This window comes from Oryza brachyantha, chromosome 2 (genome assembly GCF_000231095.2).
Source record: "Oryza brachyantha chromosome 2, ObraRS2, whole genome shotgun sequence".
NCBI lineage: Eukaryota > Viridiplantae > Streptophyta > Magnoliopsida > Poales > Poaceae > Oryza > Oryza brachyantha.
Genome location: NC_023164.2, coordinates 13,247,286 through 13,271,053, shown reverse-complemented (window position 1 = coordinate 13,271,053; position 23,768 = coordinate 13,247,286). Strand labels below are relative to the sequence as shown.

General features: G+C 40.3%; 2 protein-coding genes across 3 annotated transcripts; both read right to left on the bottom strand.

The window, feature by feature from the left end:
* Window positions 1-2,284: 2,284 nt before the first annotated feature.
* On the bottom strand, window positions 2,285-3,120 carry LOC121053653 (ice-structuring protein-like). The gene has a single exon (XM_040521414.1). It carries the CDS (start codon window positions 3,086-3,088, stop codon window positions 2,627-2,629), a length of 462 nt encoding a protein of 153 aa, XP_040377348.1. The 5' UTR covers window positions 3,089-3,120; the 3' UTR covers window positions 2,285-2,626.
* Window positions 3,121-12,070: 8,950 nt separating this feature from the next.
* On the bottom strand, window positions 12,071-22,396 carry LOC102715183 (transcriptional activator DEMETER-like). Of its 2 annotated transcripts, XM_006648583.3 has the most exons (17): window positions 22,259-22,396; window positions 20,857-22,020; window positions 19,968-20,058; window positions 19,291-19,864; window positions 16,880-16,959; window positions 16,444-16,528; window positions 16,262-16,353; window positions 16,118-16,186; window positions 16,003-16,039; window positions 15,819-15,901; window positions 14,605-15,054; window positions 14,483-14,519; window positions 14,284-14,373; window positions 13,686-13,751; window positions 13,460-13,574; window positions 13,338-13,376; window positions 12,071-12,560 (listed from the first exon to the last, which is right to left on the bottom strand). In XM_006648583.3, exons 1-17 carry the CDS (start codon window positions 22,281-22,283, stop codon window positions 12,391-12,393), a joined length of 3,267 nt encoding a protein of 1,088 aa, XP_006648646.2. In that variant the 5' UTR covers window positions 22,284-22,396; the 3' UTR covers window positions 12,071-12,390. The 2 variants fall into 2 exon arrangements, with proteins under 2 accessions (XP_006648646.2, XP_015689455.1); XM_015833969.2 differs by lacking the exon at window positions 14,605-15,054.
* Window positions 22,397-23,768: the final 1,372 nt, after the last annotated feature.

The window sequence follows — 23,768 nt, the reverse complement described above, 5'->3', positions numbered from 1 at the left end:
GAGCAAATTTTCTCGAAAGAAAATATTAGACCAGCATGTAAGGACCAAACAGTGTTTATATTAGGAGCATGAAAGCACCAGCCAGTTTCCATACAATGAATTATACTTATTTGGAAATATAAGTATCGAAGGAACGAGCAATTTCGGAGAAACAAATAACGAACATGCATGCATGGCTAGCTAACATTCATCGTCAGATAAAACAATTCGCTTTCAACGATCTGTGTAGACCACCGATGAAGTAACAGGACCACATTCACTTTTACACGCTACCTGGCTATACATATGTTCCACCCGTTTTAACTTTTACTGCCCCGTCTCATAATAACTTTATTTTTTATTTTTTATATGATGTTTTGACTCTTTGTTTTATTTAATTTTTTTTGCGATTAATACTTTTATTGTTACTAGATGATACGTACTTAATTTCATACGTGACTAATTTTTTTAAGATTTTATACAAATTTTTTAAATAAAACGTATGATCAAACGTTAGACATGGAAAAACGAAAAATAAAGTTATTATGGAACAAAGGTAGTAAGTTATGGCAACCAAATTCACAGTACTAGTTTATTATTGTTAACGCCGGATTTTGGCAAATGGATATTATTGATTGAAACACGGTTGAAGACCGAATCGGATGAGAAGGCTCGAATCGGTTGGGGATAGGAAGCTGGACGCAAAGGGATTGCAGTCGATGGAGTCCAAGTCGGACAAGGATGGGAGTTCGATCGGGCCTAAAGCCTGGAGATAGGTTCGGTGTTTAACTGTGAGTCCGTGTAGATTAATTAGGATTTATCTTGAAGTTTTTTAGGATTCTGTTGTTTAATTAGAGTCCGAATAATGTAAAGTTAGGTAGTAATGGATTTTTATCTGGATTAGTTGTTTCCCAGGGCTATAAATATAAGTGCTCGGGGTCCTTAAAAATGATCTCCAAATCAATCTAACTTGGCGCATTGCCTCAAACCTTCGACTTACTTGAGCTTTCGGCGCGGAGTTTGTCAGCTTCGTAATGTAAGTTCTAGTTTATCAAAACCCGTCGATCGACTAAGACATAACTGTCTCGGTTAAGTCCGATCTTTTGTTTGACTGATCGGCGGGTTGAGCTCTGTTTTTACTTTTTGATCTACGTTGATTTGAAGTAGTATTAGTGCTCATTCAAGCCTCTATGAGTTCTTCTTTTCAATCTGACGGCATTGTTCCAATTGGCCGGGTTCTGTCTCGGTTCGGTCCGATCAATCAGGTTTACTGGACCCGTGTTGTCAGATCGAATTGGAAGTTCGTAGAGGCTTATCGCTGGAGTTTTAGTCAGCATTATCTTGAGTAGTCTGTTGATTAGTTGGTTAAACCTGTCGATCTTCATGTTTCTATGGGTATATTATGCTAAAGTGCATACTGTCTCGGTTAGGTCTGATCTATGTACGTTCGGTATGATCTGTTTGTAGAAATCTGTCTGATCGACTGAGCTTCATGAATTAGTCGATGGATTACACTATTTTGCGATCTAATTATTCGTATATCACAATATTCGATTGATGCTATACGTGGCTATGCTTAGATCTGTACTGTCTCGATTGGGTTCGATCTTCTAAGTCTGGATTAGGCACGTGTGCTATTGGTTGTTATTGTTTTGTGCGAATGATTAGTGTGGCATTCTAGTTTATCGTATAAATTCCATGTTTAGTCTTACATCGGCTAACAATTTAGTAAATATTGGGGGTGGTCTGATCGGCCGGTTAATCTTAAGACTGTCTCGGTTGGGTCCGATCTTTTAAGATTAATTTTCCGGTTGGCTTATCTAGTATTTATCCTGTTTCTGACTTAGCCGATTGGGCATATTGATAACTGTCATCACCAAATTAAGCCGATCGTCTCGTCTATCGGCTAGGGTCCCGGAACGGTATCAGCTATCTAGCTGATAGCGATTTCGGGGTTAACTGTTTTCTATGTTATATCTTGTCAGTTACAAGATCAAACTGACTGGCACGCTCAGTATTTCTAAGAATTAGGTCCTGCACTAGAATGGTCTAAAATTGATTCCCAGGCCTACGTGTGTGACCGTTGATTGTTATTTTCAGCGTCAACAATTATATTTTTAGATGGAGGAATTATTGTAGAATATCATCACGGTTAGACTACATATATCTTTGGTGTGGCTATATGTATAATTTAGTCTGAGGGCATGATAGCACAAATATGATATTGTTCAAGTTTTGTTCGAGGTACATCCAGAACATCATAAAAATTCAGAGTAACCAAAAGTATGGTTGCATGGTACTGCGCTAAAAATCCTGTATGAACAAAATAACAGATATAACCTTTGAAATGATGCCGTGTTTTCATTTCATCACTACAATCTGATCCAAACCTATCGTCATACAACTGTCGGGAAAGATCGATGTAAGCCCAGAAAAAAAAAATATCGGTCGATCAGTTCAAACCTTAATTTTCGATAGCCAGTTCGAAATTAAAGTAATTCTCCGATATATCTCATGCAAAAATTTTGCAAATACTATGTCAATTAAAATAAAGGTAGATGTTAATTAGTAATTAATCATCTGGCTAGCTATGGTACACACACAGCGTTGCATGCATGCGTGCATGGCTGCATCAGGCGACGATCGATCAGCTGCGGTTTTCGAGGAGAAGGGCGCCAACGGCGTCCACGTAGGTCTCCCACACCTTCGCCACCGCCCCGGCGGCCACCTCCGCCGCGCCCTCCACCGCCGCCGCCACGGCCCTGGCGGCCGCCTCGCCGCCGTCCCGCGCCGCCTCCAGCAGCTCCACGGCCGCCGACGCCGCCAGCTCCGCCGCTCCGGCCGCGGCGCTGCAGAGGGCATCGACGAGCGCCGACGCGACGGACGCCAGCACGTCGCGGGCGACGCCGAGCGCGAGCTCGACGGCCGCGGTCACCGCGCCCCTCGCCGCGTCGAGCGCCGCGCCGGCCGCCTGCCCCGGCAGCCTGACCAGCTGCGCGGCGGCGAGGAGGAGGAGCGCCAGGCCGCGGAGCAGCGCCGTGGCCACCACCTCCGCGCACGACGCGAACAGCCATAGCGCCAGCTTCACGACGGCGACTCCGACCGCCATGTCTTAGCTGACATGCGCTCGATCGATCAATTTGCCGCTACTTCATCTACCAAAATGCGCAATACGAAGCTCTTGGCGATCATTTATATACACGAATTAATATGTATATGTCATAGATGAGCAGCTACCAGTAAGCGTCTTTTTTTTTTTCAAAACATAAGTACGCGAGTGAATATTAGGTTAATATGTACTCCTGGGCTCCACTAAACTGCTACTAAAAACATATATGCGTGTATAATTTTATCAGCATGATTAAAAAAACGTACTTGGTCTGTTTGAAACTATAGTCATTTCTATGTTCTTGAGAAGAAATTAAGATAAAAAAATATTTTTGTTTCTCAATAAATAATGAATATTAAATGAATGGATCCGGAGGCCGGATGGTAGGTGGAGGTAGGACGGGAACAAATTTAAATCAATATCACTAAAAACATTTATATTGTGAAACGATATTTAAATTTTGGAATTAGATAAATTTTTAGAACGGAAGAAATCTGTATATGTGCTTAGAGATAGTACATATATATATGCATGTAGCTAGAGATGGAGAGATTAGTGTTGCTTGGAGTGCAAGGATGGAGTCTATAGGATGGTTGTTACTTGTGAGGTTATCTCTGGGAGAATAGGCTCTTGTGATCGAGTACACGAACAAGTCGTTGCTTCAAAGGTTTACTTTGGGTCCATGCATCATATATCCACGAGTCGTCGTCGTCGTTTGCTTAGGGTGAGATCAAACTGGTGTTTTTTTTTCTTGTAGTTAATTAAATCGTGTGATGGTGCATGTGTTGAATAGGACATGCACGCATGGTTTCGTAATTTACATCTAGCTAGGGTCTCAAATTCAATATATGTATGTGTGTTCATCAGTTGGGCTAGGTTCTTTCTTCATATTTTTTCTTAGATTTCACGTGCACACTTCCCGAACTGCTAAACTGTATGTTTTTATAGATTAAGTTTATTATCTTAAATTTTGAAAATAGATTTTAATTTTACACTAGTTAATTTTATTATTTATACCATTAAATATTAAAAATAACCAAACAACATATCGTATCTTTCGACTTTCAGCAGTTTGTTTTTTACAGTATAGTTAGATATATACGCATCAGGCCTTAACTTGCGTGTGGTTAGACGTAGTAGCTGACGTTTCGGGAAAAAAAAAGACGTACTAGGTGATGTGACTTATACACGGAGAGACCAAGAAAACATTGGGCATATTGGATGGAGATGGTCAATTTCTTTAAATAACAGTTACTGTCGGCTTAGACGGTTTCTACCTTGCATGCGATGACAATAGGTAATTATTGAATTAATGTGATTTTTAATATGTCTGGAAAAAAAACCACATTATCGCAATTTGCAAGTGGTTTGAAAAAATGGCAGATAATTTTTATAGTTGACTGAATGACAGAAGATAACATCCAGAAAACTGTATGGCTCGCTGGTGTATACTCCCTTGGTCTAAAATAAGCCTATTTTTCACTTTCTTATTTTAAATATATTTTATAATTAATATTTTATTTTTATTAGATGATAAAGTATAAATAGTATTTTATGTGTTATTTTTAAAAAAAATAATAAAATTTTTAAATAAGATAAATAGTCAAATGGTGGACACGAAAACTAAAAAATGATGTCTTTTTGGGAACGAAGGAGGTAGCAAGGACTCAAGGGGATGGACATTTTGCACCATGCTGTCAGTATTAGCATGCTTTTTCTCCAATGTTAAACATTAGTTGTAGGGTGCTTTCTCTGGTCCTAATTCCCTAGCAATAACCGCTTCTCTACTCTGAAAACCATTTTTACATGTGACTAAAACATATCTTTACATACGAGACTGGAAGCCGAATGTAATAGATGGTCTAGAACATATTTGTAGGTGGCTTAGCAGCTGCGTGCGAAAATAGTCTTCGCAAGCAGCGCACCCCATGAGCCGTCTGCAAATATGTATTTTCGTAGACGCCACGTTTCTCTCAAGCGGTACCACTACTACTTTGAAGATGGTGGTAGTGTGTGCCACCTAGGAAAATGCATAGCCTGCAATACAGGGCTGCATAATAAATTTTATTTATATTTAGGTTTAGGGCTATATAAATCAGTATATATTTTGGTTTTGTATATCATAATTAAAAATTTCCATTTGAGGTGGTACATATATATGTAAACTAAATTAAATAACAAGAGATTCCAAATAAAGATAAATTAGTTTGTTAAGACAATTATTTATATATAGACGAATGTAACACACTGAGCAAATTCGCCTTCTAGAAAGTACAAACATATATATTACTATGAAACATAAATTGTTCATATGATATGTCATATTCTGCATTCAAATTCAAGGGAACGTTGGAGTGTCCCAGTTGATAATTTCTCTGTATTTCTCATCCTATGTCATGTTACCCTTCCCTGCCGAAAATTTCACCATTGACATGGCAAATCTCGTGGTGGACAAAATGACAGAAGCCTCCAATCATATTCTTAATCTCCTTATCATTGATGGTCTTGTCACTGTCGTCAATTTTTAGCATTTGCGTACATGAATTTCATCCAAATCGATCAATTTGATAAACTATTTGGCTGTACAGAGTGTTTATGCTCATATATACACTTACATCTTGAGTGTTGCTGTATGATCGCCCATTCACTTTAAGAAAGCGCAACACATAATATCTATATAATATCTACAATATATACACACATACATACATATGTGTTATTTACACAGAATTGAAATTACATTTATTAATTAAATTTGCCGCATAATTACCAACCATTTGTTGAGGATGATTAATTTCTTCCTATCTGTATTGACTATTTTGCCATTCCCTCGGTAGTACAGGAATGCACTGCACTAGTAGAGACGGTAATAAATTAAGATATGATAATAAATTATTGCAAGGTAAGGTACAAACAAATTAAACATATAAATTAGTTACTAATCTAAAATGTGATAAAAGCCTGATAACTAGACTGAGGGATATCCATTGGGTCTATCGATCACAATAATCTTGCATCGCCTTGGATAAATCATGAAACAAATGTAATGATCTCTGCATCAAAATTAATGTTAGGATTTTTTTAAATTAGTACGATAATGCATAGATTAATCTAACTTACATGCTGTTGTACGACACCATTATGCATGGTTTATCTGATGCATACCACTGCACGACCTATATAGACGCCAACCTCCATTATTTGCCTTTTCTTTTCAAGTTTTGCAATGTGTTAATTTCTTTCTCTTCACAAGAGATTTGCCTTTCAACTGCACGGAATATGCCCTTATGTGCGTGCTGGCTTTGAGATTCTAAGTGGGTTTAAATATGCTATGTGTAGTATTCCCAACTTCATTGCCATGCTATTTTGCATTCTACAAAGAGAACGATTTATTAAGTCGTGAACAATTTGTTAAAAATATAAGAGTTGTTACTTAACTTACATGCACGTAAGTACCAGGTTGCAATAAGATTGATGTCAAGTTTTTTTGTGGCAGTATATTGCATGCATGTCTCTAAAATCGATCATAACTATGCTTGCTTTCGTCATCCATGAAAACATATCGCTTGGTGCCTAGGATCGATGATATAGAGCAAGTTCAATAGTATAGCCAACTGCTAGCTTCAATTTATCTATAGTCAATCTAATAGCCAATTCATACAATAGTTACTCACAAAACATCAATATATTATCCCACATGTCATACACATAATGTGTCTTGGAGTCCGTGTGTAGCTGGCTACAAATTAGTAGCCCACCTCTCTTCTCATTTCTCTCTTATCTCTTTAAAATATGCTTATAACTGGCTTATAGCCTGCTATTTTACATGCTCTAATGGCCCCAGCTCTACTGGCCCGTATGTATGTATCGGCTATATATGTCATGCATCCTCCTGTCTGAATTGAAAAGGATCGTCATTGAGCATCCATCCACGATGAAATTAAGGAATGGGTTGTCGTTCTCGTAATTGATCCTCGGGTGTGGCATGCAATTAACGAATCCTAGATCTTTACTTAGTGTCTCTGATAGGCCGGCCTTTAGTTTTCTGCTGCATATATGCATCAGTAGCTAGCTGCAGGAACTATTTGTTTATCCCATCCGCGAAATGCTTGCACCATACATCTCTGCTTTTTGCCTTGTCTTGTGCCTTGGGTTGATGGAATTTTACTTCTTCATCTGTGAATTGGGATGTCAATCTTGTACATCGTGTGCTTCGCCTTCACACTAAGCATTGAAACCTAAATGTCCTAGAATTGCCCACCCCCTTGCAATCTTCGTGGTTCTTCCGGATCTACCTATAGGCTCTAGTGTCAAAGTCTCCTCTAATGGGGGCTCATGTGTAAAGGTCTCCTCTAACAGGGGCTCCTGTGTTAAAAGTGTCCGCTAGTGACACCTCATGTGTCAATGTCTCTTCTAATGGGGGTTCATGTGTTAAAGTATCCGCTAATGGTATCTTCTTTGTCAGAGTCTCCTCGGGCTCCACTACATGTTCATAATTTGTCTTGAACTACCACAACCTAAGGACACTTGCTCTTCTATACTTTGATTTGCACTACAAGTTGTAACGACCACATCCAAAACACGAACTTGTGAACTTAGATATGACAATAGGGACCCCATCCCTGCCTCCTCGCGGTGACTTCACCTATTAGGGGATGGGGATGGTTGCCATATATCAATCATGGAGAATCTAATGGTCCAAAACTTATCCTCGTTGGGGATGACGGGGACGGTGCACCACTCCCTGTCTCCATCCCCGTCCCCCGCGATGACTCGTTTTGTGCTGTAGAAGGGACCAATTCTAGACATTATACATGTTTTGGCCCAAAAAATGAAGCCCGATAACCATAGTATATATAGATTCTAAAGAGGTAACTCTAACTCTTAACAACTCAACAGCTCGCTCGCTGCCCCTCCCGCACGCTGCCTCTCCGTCGATAGCCACCCCTACCGTATCTTCGCCCGACGACCGTCCCCCGCCGCGTCGGCCGCTCGTCGCCTCTCCGCTCGACGGACACCCCCTCCCCCGACTTGTCGGTCACGTGTCGCCTCTCTGCCCGTCGGCCACCCCCTGACACGTTGGCCGCTCGTCGCCTCTCCGCCTGCTGGCTGCTGACCGTCAGCACGCCGCCTCCTGCGACGGACTGCGTCGGCTGCTCGCTGCCCATGGCGTCGGCCTCTCCCCCGTGCTGATGGGGCGGGGAAAACCACGGTAGAAAAATCACCGTGATGATCGAGAATGGGTTCAATATAAGCCCTGTCGTGGTTCGCAAGGACGGGGACGGGGATGCGGTGGTGATCTCCGACGGTGAATTTTCCGTTGCCATCTCTATGTGAACTTGACACACATCCAACATACATCGACCACTGCAACTCACATGATATGGACATAATCACAAAGTGTTCCCTTGATCCAACCCTGCATCGTACCACCCTTCCATTCTTACCACATCCGTAGATATGATATGATCCATTTTAGAACAAATCCAATCACATAATTCTACCTATGTAGGACTGGTCAGAAAGACTAAAACATCTAGTTTGATCCGTCAAACTTTCCATTTCCACCAACAGTTCCATTGAAATATACATGCACCACACGATCCATCTACATGCACAATATTCACATATATACAAATCAAATACTCATTATGGAATGATACGACGATGGAATATAACTACTTCTGTATCAAAATAAGCATTGCATCTACGTCCTTATTGTCCCTACATAATCATAAAAACCTAAAAATAGTGTGTTCGTGCTCTCCCATGTCTAACCCCACTTTTAACCATATCATGCAAACAAGAAAATGTCTTTTCCACGTAAATAACCCTAACAAAAATGAGCACTACTCCATAATACACCTAAGGGTGGAAATGAACCAAGCCGAGCCAAGCTTGGCTCGTCTTGTGAAAGCTTGGTCAAAGATATGCTTGACTTGGCTTGGCTTGATAAAGAAAACGAGCAAAAAAAAATAGCTTGGCTTGGCTTGTTTCAAAGCTCGAGCTGGCTTGGTCAAGGATGCCGGCACCGCGGGGGCGTCGAGATCGAGCGACACTTGGGAGGAAGCCGGAGCCGGTGCAGCCACACATGGGAGGAAAGCGGCGCCGTGGCGGCTGACAACTTCTCTCGCTGCCCAGTCATGCTCGCTGTCTCGGTCTCGGTGTGAGGGCAGCGTGGTCGCGTGAGAAGCCAGGAAGGGGAGGGGAATTTCTGTTGTGCGGGCGTATAATAGATTAGGATTTCTCTATCTCTCATGGGCTAGACAACTTGTTAATGGCCAGGTCATTTTTTCCACGGCTCAATAAACCTACCGAGCAGCTTGCGAGCCACTTTGGACTCGGCTTGATTTGCAAACGAGCTATGGAAGCGGCTTGGGCTTGGCTCGTTTAGTTTTCGAGCCGAGCCAAGCTTTGCAAGCTCGAGCCAAACCTAAGCCGAACTCATGAGCCCGGGCTTTTTGTCCACCCCTAAATACACCCCGATGTACTCGATCCATCCCCATTAACCTCATTAGCATATATTCCAACAACAACATACTCCACGTAGACAATACAAATACATGCAAATGCAAAAATGAGAGAAAACCTGAGATAGAACTTGCGGGATGGGCTCCCACTTTGAGTGAATTTGGAGGGATTTTAGGAGGGGGCGCCGGGTAGAACTCGCGGAGAGAGAGAGAGAGCAAACAGAACTAGAATAGAGGGATGAAGGGCCGGTGGTGGCCATAATTTTTTTTATTATTAGCACTTTAACCCATGTGTATGAATTTCTAGCTAAATTTTACCACATTTCTGTCAGACAAATTGTTGATCATATCTTTGGCCAAATTGGTTTTGACAAACTCGGGTAGTTTACGGTTGACATTTTGTAAGGATTGTAGATTCAAGCGTTGCTTATAGAAAAGGCATGAGTGAAAGTATTTTAGTAGTCTACGTCTGTTTGCAATGAACACAAATTAATCATATATCTTAAAAAAGTGTAGTACTTTGCGACGTGTTTTAAGTACTGTGGTTCTGCTTCCGTGAACGCTTGAACATATTTAGTAGCTGTAATGACATTGCTATTGTGATGCTTATGGTACAGGTGCCGTTGATCCTACAAAATCATGGAGCATGTTGTTTAAAGTGGTGTAGGGCACTGGCAGTTTGGGGTGGATAACGAGTCAGTTCGCGGCTTATTTGGGCTCGCTATCTTAACGAGACACCTTGGTTTGACTCGTTAATATTAACGAGCTAAAAGGCTAACTCGGTCGGCTCACATGTGTTGGCTTGTTAAGCTCGTTAGGCTCATTAACAAGCTAAATCTTATTTAAATAATTATCTCTATAATTTATAAATTTATTATTTTATTATATATTAACATAAAAATAGACAATAACTAACAAATTACTCGCTAAATATAATAGTTTGGATGTAAGCATCTCCAATAGGTGCCTAAAAATATAGTCCCAAAATTATGGATTGGGGGTTAGCCAATAAATTTTGGGCTCAAAAAACATTCTCATCTCCAAGAGGTGCCTAAAAATATAGTCCCAAAAACTTTAAATATGCCAATTCATCATTGGGGCCCTTTGCAACAACCATTTCAGCATATGCACGAGTCAAACATAATAATACTGACAACTCATTCAGAATTCAAAAATATATATTACATCCAAGGATATTTTAGAATTGGCAAATGTTCAATAATAGAATTCTAACTCTAGGTACATGACATGAGATAGCACAAGATGACGACGATGGATCTGTTATCTCGCGCGCGGACGGAATGAAAAAATGGCGGCAGTGAAAAAAAATGGCGCCGAAACATGAGATTGGGAGTCACATGACAAGGCCAAAATTTGGGTAAAAATACACTGATGCTTGGGGGTGCTAAAATTTTAGGAGTATTTTTGGGTACCTGTTGGAGTCTATTTTTATCCTTTAATGCCAAAATTTAATTTTTAGGAATCATATTGGCCTCTTGTTAGAGATGCTTAAGAGCATCTCCAATAGGAGGCTAAAAATTAGTTCCTAAAAATCCTGGATTGGGGCTTAGCCAATAAATTTTGGGGTCAAAAAACATCCCCATCTCCAACAGTGGCCCTAATCATTCTGCTTATGTGCACAAAAACTTTATGAGCTAGTATATATTTGTTACAATACTTTAGTGTGCTACATCAATATATTTTTTAGGTTGCAATCCCTATATCATAAAACTCCTATTTAGGTACATCAACTAGCAAAATCTATCGACTAGCCGTGAAGCTGACCGGGAGGGAGATGGTGGCAATAGCCGTGATCGTTCCCAAGGGTGACGAATTGTTGTATTGGAAACCCCGATAGAAGGCTAAAATTTAGCTCAAAAAGTACATATGCTTGGGGATGCTAAAAGTTTGGGAGTGCTTTTGGGCATCCGTTGGAGTGTGCATTTAGTCTCTAATGTCAAAATTTAATTTTTGAAACTCATATTAGCCTCTTGTTGGAGATGCTCTAAGTAATATGCTCTAAATATATAAAAATACAGTGATATTCAGTACTAACGAGTTAAATGAGCAAGCTCACGAGCTAAAAACCCAGCTCAGCTCGACTCATTTAAGATTACGAGTTTAAGCTGATCCAAGTTGAGCATGATACGAGTCGATCCAAGCCAAAGCTTCAAGCTTTTTATCCACCCCTAATGACAGGATGACCAAACGATCTGGGTATTCCGTGAATTTCCCATCAAAGACAATTGAACAACGACTAAATAAACGATGTGAGAAGGATAAACTGAAACTTCAAAAGAAAAAAAACAACAACCAAGCCAAACTTTGTAATCTGACCCAATCAGGGAAACAAACGATGAGTTTAATCCGGTTTTACTGACGATGACGTCGCGTCAGAAAGAAAAAAAACAGTGAATATAATCCGAGGGTTCAGACTAAATCAAAATTACGATCTATATTTGCGGACTGCAGAGTCTGAGAACTGGACCATCCTCCTGAGCCATGATGACAATGTAAGGGAGTTAATTAGCATCAGCCAAATAATAGAAAGATCTATGTCGGCACAAAACAATCAGGCTTGAACACCCACAGAAGTGTCAGACATGATCCAGTACATAAAGAAGGGATGGATTGCTTACACATAAAAAGAAAGGAAATTGGCATATACAAGGCTAATGTCAGCATCCTTGAAGAGATCTCAACCAATATTTACTCACCTGGCCGCCCTAACCATGCCATCTACTGATCTACTTCTCCTAAGTAGGATATACTAACAGAGGCTTCCAACTACAATTTGTACACAGTGTTAATGGTGATATATATATATATCAGTTATTTTTCTGCCGAAGATGATTTATCATCAATCTTCCCCTCTTGTGATGTCTTGGTCCTCTTCCGGCTATTTTCACCTGCTTTGTTCCTTTCACGGGTGGCATGTAATGTTGTGCATAATGGCTTTGGGTATCGTGTGTTCCGATCAAATCCTCTAACACAAATATATCCTGCAAAAAAAAATATCGTGTAACATAAATTGTAAAGTCATATAAGAAAAATAATCAGACAATGCCATATAGAAAAAAACATCTTAGTGCAGTGGTGGAGCTGTGGGTTCAATGATCCCACCAAACTGGGTTTAAATTATTATGCCCATAATTATGCACAAGCAGTCAAGCAGATGCATGCGCTTTCAGTAGGAATTTCGTCAGGCCCACTGATTTATCCCTGGCCTGTGGCCTCCAGCTGTTTGAGCTATAACACAGCTTTAGAAATTTTTTAGTTTAGTTCAACTTCAAACTATACTTTGACCCTGTTTGGAGGGAGCTTTTGATAGCTGCAACTTCTGACAGAATCTCTAGAACTCAGAAGCTCACCTAAACATCAACTTCTGACAGAATCTCTAGAAGTCAGAAGCTCACCTAAACATCACTCGGCTTCTGAGAATATATAGTTATAGAATCTAGGAAATGAACTAAAAGCCAGAAGCTGGAAAACCCAACTTTTCTAGAATCTAAGAAGCTAACAGTTGTTTCTCAAAATCTTAAGCTCCCCCAAACATGTCCTTAATTTACTGAATCCCAATCACCAGTATCCAAACAGGGCCTTATGTTTTAGATATACTTTAATTTACTGAATTCCAATCCCCTCTATTCAAACAGGGCCTTATGTTTTAGCTACACTTATCTTTTAGTCGTAAGATACCAAGGATATTCAGTATCTAAATGCTATTAGACTGTCGAAGACAAACATAAAAATGGAATAAATTCACAATCACTTGGTACCTTTCTTGAAGCAGTCCTGAATGTCTTCCTTTGTTTGACCTGAAATTGATGATTATTTCAACTTAGTATCAGCCAAAGCAATTACTTCATGAATCTCAGGTTTGCCTTTTCAGCATAAATACCTCTTGTGATTGAGTGTATCGATGAACCAAAGTACACAATGCATCTATCTAAGTTCCAGATACATTCTCTAGGGATGGTAATCGGGCAATGACTAGATGAGTTATCTGCAAAAACCTGTAAAGAGTAGGACATACCAGATCAGTGTCTATCCAATATGGTCTTCATCTTAAACTAGTAAATGCACATCAAATGAAATTGGAGTGGAAAGGATCAAATGCTGCATACCTCATGATCCTGAAAGTAGGTACCATTCAACGGAAACTTTCCTCTGGTTGCTGTCCGACAGGGTATCTGCTCAACAGTGAGTGCAAAAAAATAATCAAAAAGGAGAAAACCTATAATTGAATCTCTGTAAGTCAACAATGTGATATGGTCACATAAATTCAAATGGAATTTTTTTTTATATTTAGATTCCAAGGGTTCCAGCTCATAAATTGCCATATTGTCAATCATCAGTAAATCAGATGGATGTAGCTATTTACCTCAATATTTGTAACTTTTGGTATGGAGCTTTTTTCTATCCTTGAGGAAATACCATGAGGTATCACTGTTTTCTATGTAAAATTTGACACCAAGTATCTACGGTATCAAGAGGTACTAAATTTTATATAAAAAACAGTGGTACCTAAAAAAGTGCTCTTTGGTACAATACCATACCAACGTTGTTTCATGCAGATATGCATATCTCAAAAATTCTAATCTGACATTTTAGTCTGTTTAATGAGCCAATGTTCCTTGAGATTTGAGGGTAATATTATCTTTTACACTGCACTTCACAGTTATAACAAAATGTAAAGTATGTTCCAAACACGTGGTTGCTCACCAGAATTGTGCCTTTCACTGTGTACTCATCAGGACAAGAAATAACAATTAGAAGATAAGGACATGGATCTTCTGGAACTCTCTCTTCAAACTGACATTGCAAACCAGTCACTAAACTAGTGATGCCATCAAGAAAGTAAAATATATTTCATAATTGCAGTACAAGTTAAAGGAATCACAGTCTCATGCATACAGCATACCTCTTCCAAGATTGCATGATCATCTGGGAGGACGTACCTGCAACAATAAGTAACCAAGCTTAGTAAGATACTTTCGATTTTTCAGGCTAATATATAAGTATACAAATAATATTGTCACATACGCATTGTGCTCTGTTCTAAGACGCCCTGTGTTTCTCAACCTTCTGTTTTGAACAGAAGCATGTCGTGGATTAACCAAGGCCAAGTCTTTTCCAGAGTTTGGTGTCCAGGAGCCATTGTTTATCATATGCTTTAACAGATCTACTTCGATGTCATATGGTATTTCTGGTATAATATCTTCAATATCACAAAGATCATCTTCATATGGTTCTTGCTCATTAGGTGATTCTCCATATTCATATTCTGGACTCAGAGGCATCTCAATAATGGGCTCACTGTTACAGATGGATTCTCTTCCTGCGGGCATGCTTATTTCGATTTGCGGGTGCCATACATATGGAGAACCTGGTATGTGACTAACATTTGAAAGCAAGAGGCTTCCAGGAGTAACAGTGCTTGCTTGATCTTCGCCATGTTCATGTGCATGCTCCTCTGCAGGAGGGAGTGATGCTCTGGTAACAGCCTAGTGTCATGATTCGGTATTTTATTTTAAATGTGACCAAAGAAAAAAAAAAGATCAACTGGTTGATATCTTATGATAACTAAGACTACCCTTGTTATTACATAGTGGCAAATCTAAGTTTACAACATTCAGGGCGACTTCTGTTTTATTACTCTCTAAGTTGCATTATGTGATTGATTTGCCTACCTTAGATAAAGGGTGGCCTACAATTTAGTTGTGTTGCCAGTTTAATGGAATAGTCGAAATGTTGTCGACAATTTATCAAGGCAAAACTAAGACCCAATCTGGTATGTACTTTACATGTGAAAGGGCATATAGCCTAGTGGTTGCAATGACTTTAGTAGCATCCAAGGTACTGAATTCAAGTCTCCATAGAAGCGAATTTCAGTTTGGGTTATTTGAGGGGCTAAGTTTCCAATTTTAAAAGGGTAAAAAATACCCTTCTCTATTAAAAAAAATGTACGCTACATGTTTGTGCTGGAGAGAATCTATCTGTTGCATTTCATGTTTCTAATTATAGTTTTCAATAATTCCAAAAGTGAAAAGGTATATTTCATGCATAGACTAGAGTAGATAGGGGCAAATCATTCAACAAAAGAACATACTCTTAACAGTGATAGTTTACAACACAGTACTGATTAATTAATTCATTCAAGGGCTGCTACTTAAGCTGAAGTAGAGGATGCTACAGACCATAATAGTTCACTGTAGTAATTTACTTAAGTAAATGACTTCACAGTATATGAAACATACCTGGCAAGTGAACTGTTGTAGTATTTGCATTTTGCACTGAAAGGGCAAGCACTGCAATTTGGACTTACTTTTGTGCAGATTGTCTGTATAAAGGAAAAATACACCATCAATACTGACAAAGTAAATATTTCTGTGGCTAAAGTGATGCAAAATTCGTGCTTATCACTGCAATATATATGCATACCTTTCCAAAAGTTATCATGAGGCAGTGCAGTTCATACCTATTGTGTCAGGTTTGTCAGATGGTATGCCAGAAACTAAAGAGATGCCAAATATTTTTAGAGAACCTTTTGACTTACAATTTTTCCTTAGAAATGGTACACAACCGAGGCCATAAATATTTCTGCACATCACGCATGATTGGATACCTTCACCGAAAGGAAAAAGTATATAAACAGATAATTGTAAACGTTGTTTACAAATTTGGGTGAGGCCAAGCTTACAAGCCAACTAAATGGAACTCAGCAGAAAATGGCAAGGGTTGAAGTTTGACCCATCCTAGCCTTGTGACTATGCGAGCTACATTGACATCAACCTGAAAGGAGCATGCAGTCTTGTCAAGATATTGATCAATGAAATGTATGGCAGCATTTGATTTTCGTTTACAAATATATATATAACTTACTGGGAATGCTTTATGCTTCAATGACAAAAGACGGATGCAATCAACACTTTTATCTCCAAGCCCCAGAACACTGAGAAGGTAATTTCTAATGCCCACAAAAAAAAAAGAAACAAGTAAAATACAGTGCATGTAACACAGTGGACAAGTATGAATTGTTCTTTTTAGCTAGCTTGATAGAAGCTCCTACAACAAGTTCCACGGTACTCCTTCAATAATACTTCTGAAGTTCAAGATAACAAATATGCGAAATAGTTATAGAATTATATACAGAACAGATCAATATTTCCAATTGTACAAATTAAAATATAGAAGTAACATTGGAGCTATTTCCTTGTCAGTTTGACTTGAAAAAGGACATGCTTCGCACTTTCATGTGGTACATAGTATTAAAAAAACATGCTGAAAATAGTATAAATTTTGTGAAATATGTCCATACTTTGCACTTTCACGTGGTACATATCTAAGCCAATCCAGATCAAAAGTTCCATGATCTTTCTTTACACGCATGAGAAATGCCTGCCAAAGGAAAAGGGATACTTTTAGCATTGTTTGTCAAATGCACAAGAGGGAGAGATAAAATATGGTGATATTTCCAATAATATGAAAACATAGCTTACATGAAAAGATGATTGTTCACTGATAATGGTGCTAAAATCAAAATATTATAGGTAATTATTGACTCATGCAAAAAAGAGGCAAATGCTTTATTTTCCAAGAATAAGGAGGCCCAGCTTGTTTCAATCATTTTCTTGTTATAAAACATATTTTTAAGGGGAAATTTGGTTCTATGCTAACAAAAAAATTGACTTTTTGTTTTATACCATTGAAAGTTTGTGGTGCACTTTAATACCACTCAAAGAGTCAAAGTATCCATTATTGCTTTTTATATCATTTCCGTCCACTTTTGGGTTTGTGCCATTAAGAAGGACAACAGTGCCCTTCCATCTCATGTCAGAGCCAGAGGGACACAGGCTTGCTGCTATCCCCTTCCTTATGTTCACCTCACTTCTCCTAGGCTTCCCATTGTCCGCCATCAAGTCCATCCGCACCACCAACTTATTTCCCACTGCCTAGCTTGTTCCAAAAGCAGCAATCTTTTGGATGTCATCCTCGCCATAGCGTGATTTCGTTATCCCCACGTTTTCTGTCTGTAATTTCACCAGTGGCATTAAAATGCAGGCAAACATGCACACAGGCAACAGAAACGGAGACAAGAAACATCGTACTCTAATTCACTACACAAAGCCAAAGATACGGATACCCCAGTTGTATTCTCCTCCAGAATATCGAGACATGAAAAAGAACAGGATTTTCTCAGGCTGGGTGAGCAGAGAACAGCAATGAGTTCAAAGGTGACCTCCTCAATGGTCAGCCATGAGCAGAAGCCTCCTCGCAAGGTGTCTGTGCAGGCTCATCCCATGCCTCTAGCAGAACTGCAGAAGCCTCCTTGTCCGTGTGCATCTCTCATCGACCTCTCAACCGAGTGCAAGGAGGGTAGTATCATCAGTTTCCATGCCCCTTGTGCTAAAAAGTAAAAAATAAAAGAAAATACAAACAGAACCCAGTCGGAAATGCTACAAAAGTTAACAGTGGAAACTGAGGTATTAAACTGCACCACAAACTTTTGATGGTATAAAACAGAACTCAAAAACTTTTGATGGTATGGAACCAATGTTCTCATTTTTTAATCATACCATTGTCTTGATAACAAAATAAAAGGTATTAAATATCAAAACGGTCTCTAAACTGAACTGTTGATCATTAATCTATTAAATGCACCAATAGTAAAATTATCAAAAAATAATGACATGAAACATTTCTAATTACAAAAATATCAACATTTTTGCAAACGAAAAATAATTTGCAGGCAAAACTTTTATATGCGTGTACATAACAACTCAAAGAAAAGGTTATAAAATAAACCAGGATGGAAAAAGCACAAAATCAAATCCAAAGGTAAGTTTTAAAATTCAAATTTTAGCTCATACACAGTTGCAACTGTGAAACGATGGGGGCCATAGAGTGAATCTGTTGGTGCTGCTACAATGCCAGTCTTCTTTGTCCACATATCTTGCGAGTTTTAATTCTTAATAATAGCATATATCCAAGAAAGCATTTTTGGGAACATTAATGGAATGATGGGATCAATTTTGTGAGCTAATCAAACTTTGTAATGATGGGAATGAAACTACTAGCACAATTATCTTGTTGCATAGTATTATAGTTTGGTATTTCATATTTATGAGAACTTATAGGTTTGACATGCAAAACTTTGCCAGTTGGCCCAAGTACCTCAATGAATAGATGAAACATCTTTCTTCTGAGAAAAAGGAATCGACCAAATACATGCGAGTACAATCTAGAAATGACAGGGGATCGAAAACTTTCCCTTGTGGCAACGCCCTCACGCGCATGCACGCGCACGCACACACACACACAAAGGCAAACCCAAGGGTATTTGAAAACCATAGTTTAAATGCAAAGTACTAGTAGGACATGTCATTAGTATGCGATAATGTATCATGTATGTAGATATGCTGTAAGTAAAGCTTATTTCAACAAACACATATGAAAACAATAACAGTGACTGAAATGCCTAACAGAATGGTACTAACTAACTAGTAATGACTAGACAATATTAAAATGAACAAACTATCTTTGAAATTATAAGTATTTTGAATTTGATGTGTTGGCCAAAAATGATCTGAAACGGTGATTAAGTTAATTTTTGCAACATGTGGGTATCTTCATCTCCAGAACAGTGTATTGAGAAATATCTTCCTGCTACACTAGTGTTTGGATAGTTCTACAAACAAGTAAATGCCAATGTATCTTGCAAACTTATACCTGTATCCGCAATGCCATAACATAATGTTGCCCCCTTTCAGCAATGCATTTTGCAACCTCAACTTCTGGCGCACATAGTACAGCTTCCCAATCAACTGAGTCGCTTGTTCTGGTTCCCTTCATATTATTGTATCCCTTACTATATGCTTCCACCCGTAACTTATCCCAATGAGAAGTGTCTTCCTGCTTCAACGTGGCTATAAACTTTTTCAAGGTATTTATGGAACATACTGGAGTTCCAGATTTATTCTTCACCATGTTCTTAAGGCGTTCATTGTCCCACGTCGAGATGTCTTTGTGTTTATGTTTCTTCATAATAGTTATAAAATTCTCTATAACCATTTTGTAGTCTCGGCCATAATTACCTTTTAGCTCCTTATTGTACCCATTCTCCTTCTCAAAATTGTCAGGTTTTGTAAAACCTGAATTACCAGAATCAGTACCATTAGATTGTTCATTCAAATTCAATTTCCGTCTCATGTCATCTATCAATGGAGACAAATTTGAGCATACTTCAGCATTAATATGTCTCTTAGTTGGAGGAAATTTTGCTGCCAGGTTCATAAAAGCAGTGCTGCATATTTATTGAAAACGATAATAAGAAACATGAAATGCAACTCATAGATTCGCTCCATCACAAAATGTAAAGTAAATAGCAGATCACATCTCAGTTTTACCTTGATAAATTGTCAGCAACATTTTGCGTAAGGAACGTACCCACAACAGAGTCCATCACCGATCCTCCCCATTCAGAAAATCTTCTTGGTCCTGACACAAAAGTAGTTTAGATTTATAATCCAATTTAAACCTGCATGTTTTATGGAAACAGAGGATTCCAATACTCATTTCATCCTTATGCATATGTTGTGGATAGATTGCACTATGGATTAAAATTATTAACCAGGAATAATTATTGTACCAACTATGGAAATTCCTTATGATTTCATTTCTTCGGTTATTCACACAAAAACTGAACTAAATGATTTGACCTACCCAATCTGTATGTTCATACATGCGCTTACAAGTTTGCTCACAAAAAAATGAATCTTGACTTATATCTTTAAGTAATTTGATCTAAGCTAGTACGTAGTAGAAACTAAAAAGCTGAGAATAAAACAGTCAATGATATGTAAGTGAAGCATTTCAAAATCTGGAATACAAACTGCCAATAATTTGTCCTCTTGGCTAGAACTTTAGATAGTCAATAAGTTTATTTTCCAAATAAGATATTGTGTGAGCCGCACTAGCTTAATTATTTTCAAGAGTTCACAAATATTAATCTTAATCCAAGTCAATGGCATACCACTTATATTATGTGCTTTTAACTTTCACTCGAAACAAAACTCTAAGAGGATGGGTGAGGGAAACAATGTCATGTAGTAGAGATTTTGAACATAAAAGGTTGAATGCATTCATATGATGTGCGTACTGAAATATCTCACAGCCTAGAAACCAAATTAGTGGTGCATTTGGCTTGTTATATCCTATCTTATGTTCTATTGTGTGCTGCACACATGTGAAGCCACGAAAAAAAGAGAAAAAAAATTAAGGAATCTGGACCATTACCCAATAAGCCATGTACAGTAGCAATAAACACATCCACGCAATGTTCAAAATACCGTCGTGTTTCATCCCATTCAGGCCCGCTGCCAATGTCCAACCCTTCGAAACTCTCACTATCAGTCTCATCCCACTTCCTCAGAACATCATACACTTGTAATGTCTTCTCATCAAGGCCCAAAACCTTTGCCCGCAAGTTCTTCATGTGGTTTTTGTGGTTTACAATAGCAAGTTCTGTAGAATTCTGAATTGGAACCAACTCAGATGATGATGCGGCAGCTGGGGTCTTCTGGAAAGGCACAATGGCCAATTCGCCATTGTCCTGGTGTTCTCCACTCATCTTTTTTCTTTTCCTGCCCTTCTTGCTTCCATTGCCTGCACCCAGATCATTGCACAAACCATGAACCTTGGCGAGGCACCTCAAATCCTCCATCAATTGGGCTCTGCTGAATTCCCTATCGCCTTCAACGGTCACCCGATCATCTTCAAAGTCCAACTTTCTCCTCGCTGACTTGCCACCGCTAACATAACGTGGCTGCCTAGCATTCTCCTTAGCTTTCCTCTTCGTCTTAGTTTTAACAGGTGTCACTGTCCTTGGGGTCGCCCTGCCCCCGCGCTTCATCGATTCATCTTTGAACACCTTGAGTCGAGTCATCCCCTTCTTGGACCTCTTCCTCGGTCTCCAAGGGGTATCCTCCACTTTCTCCGGCGTAGGGATCACACTGGCAGCACCTTCCTGCTGCGTAACCTTGTCGCCACATTCGCTGATCAGCGGCGAGGTGGTGGACTCCTGAGTGCTGGACTCCTGCTGGGCATTCTTGTCGCCGCATTCGGTCACCAGCGGCGGCGAGGCGGCGGAATCCTGCGTGTTGGATTCCTGCTGCGCAGTCCCGTCACAGCAGCGGCTCACCGGCGGCGAGACGGTGGACTCCTGGGTACTGGACGCGCATTCCTCCTCCCTCGCCTTCCCCTCCGCCTGAGGTCGCTCCCCAGCGACCGACGGAGCTGAGCCGAGGTCGCCGCCCCCCACCTTGACGACGCCGAACCTCCAATCCGGCGTAGCGGCTGACACAGAGGAACGAGAGGAGCCACTCGCGCCTGCCTTCGCCCGCCGCGCCGCCGGCTTCCTGCCAATGTCGGGGGTCGCCGGCGACATCCCCGACAGAGATCCTGCTCCGGCGAAACAAACAAAAACAAAAAGAAACGGTCACAAAAAAAGAAAAAAAAATTCCAATCCTTCACAGCACCAAGATCCTCGTCGCCCCAAGCAGAGATCCCCAGGATCACAGCCACGAACAGCAAACCCCACCCCTCATCAACCGAACGAGCTAACAGAAATAAGAAATCCTCCCACCAACAAGCGAAATGGGCGAAATGGGGCACGGGGAAAATTCGCCAGCTTACTCACCGAGATCCGCAGCTCCCGCCTCCATGGATTCGCACTAGCTAGCTCCAGCGATCCGAAATCCTCGAGAGAAATCGGTAGAAGCAATCTTGGAGGGGGGCGGCGAGGAAATCTCCGCGGCGAGGAGGGAGGGGAGAAGTGGGGCTCTGACAAAGCTGCAGGTAGGGGTTTAGTAATAAGCCTTTAAGGGGCGTTTGTTGGGAGCTAGCCGAGGAGTGTGCAACGAGCCAACGACCGTAACCACCTCAGTTCCAAAATAAATTATTTTATAGCTTTTAAATATTCTCTAATATATTTGGCTTTTATGCTTATAATATTTAATCATTTGTCTTATTTAAAAAATTATAAAAATATCATTTATTTTATTTGTGACTTACTTTATTATCAAAATAACTTTAAGCATGACTTGTCATTTTTTTTACATTTGTACTAAATTTTGAATAAGACGATTGGTCAAACGTTACAATAAAAAATCAAACATCTTACATTATTAATTTTTATTTTATTTAAAAAATTTATAATTACTATGATTATTAGATGCTAAAATATAAATAGCGATTTCCGTGTGACTAATATTTTTACATTTTTTAAATAGAACGGTCATAAAAAATACTCTTTTACGATAGATTAGTACCACTTATAATTAAATTTTAATTTAACAATTAATTTTATTATATTTTGTTTTACGTTATTTTTTAATCATCGGAAACATATATATGTATAGAAGTTTATCCGAAGAGTATTTAATTAAATAAGTCATTCCGAAAAGAAAATGGGCTATTGTATAACTGATTCGCTAATTATGTATTTGACTTTTTTTTTTACTTTTTATATTTGACTCCGTTTTTTAAAAATAAAGCCATCGGTTGACCCTACTGTGACTAAAGTTTTTTTAAAAAAATAAAAGACACACGAAAAGACCAATATGCCCTTGGTCTCAAACCCAAATCCGCCATCTCTCTCGCTCCCTCTCTCTATCGGTCGACAGGCGCAAGGAGGCAGGAGGAGGCTGCGGCGGCAAGCGAAGGCGGCGGCGGCCGGTGGGGGCACCAGGTGCGCACGCAGCGGGGCGGTGGCGGCTTGCACACACCTGCCAGTGGGCAGGCGGCTCGCGCGCGTGGCGGGGCGATGGCGGAGGCTTGCGTGCGGAGGCAGCAGCGCCCAGCGCGGCGGCCGCGGGCGGGCCGCGTGCACGTCTCGGCAGGGCGGCGGCGACGGCGGCTCACGGCGACGGCGGAGGCGGCAGCAGCCGGCGCGACGGCCGCGGGCGGGCAGCGCGCGTGTCTCGGCGGGGCGACGGCGGTGGCTCGCGGTGACGACGCGTGCAGAGGCGGCAGCTGGCGGGCAGCGCGCGTGGCGCGGCGGGGCCGCGGCGGCGGTTCACGGCGACGACGTGCGCGGAGACGGCAGCGGCTGGCGCGGCGGGACTGCTGCCACGACTCGCGGTGATGACGACGCACTCGACGCTATCTGCTTCTGCGGTGATCCATCGCAGACGGCACAGCCGTGGCCG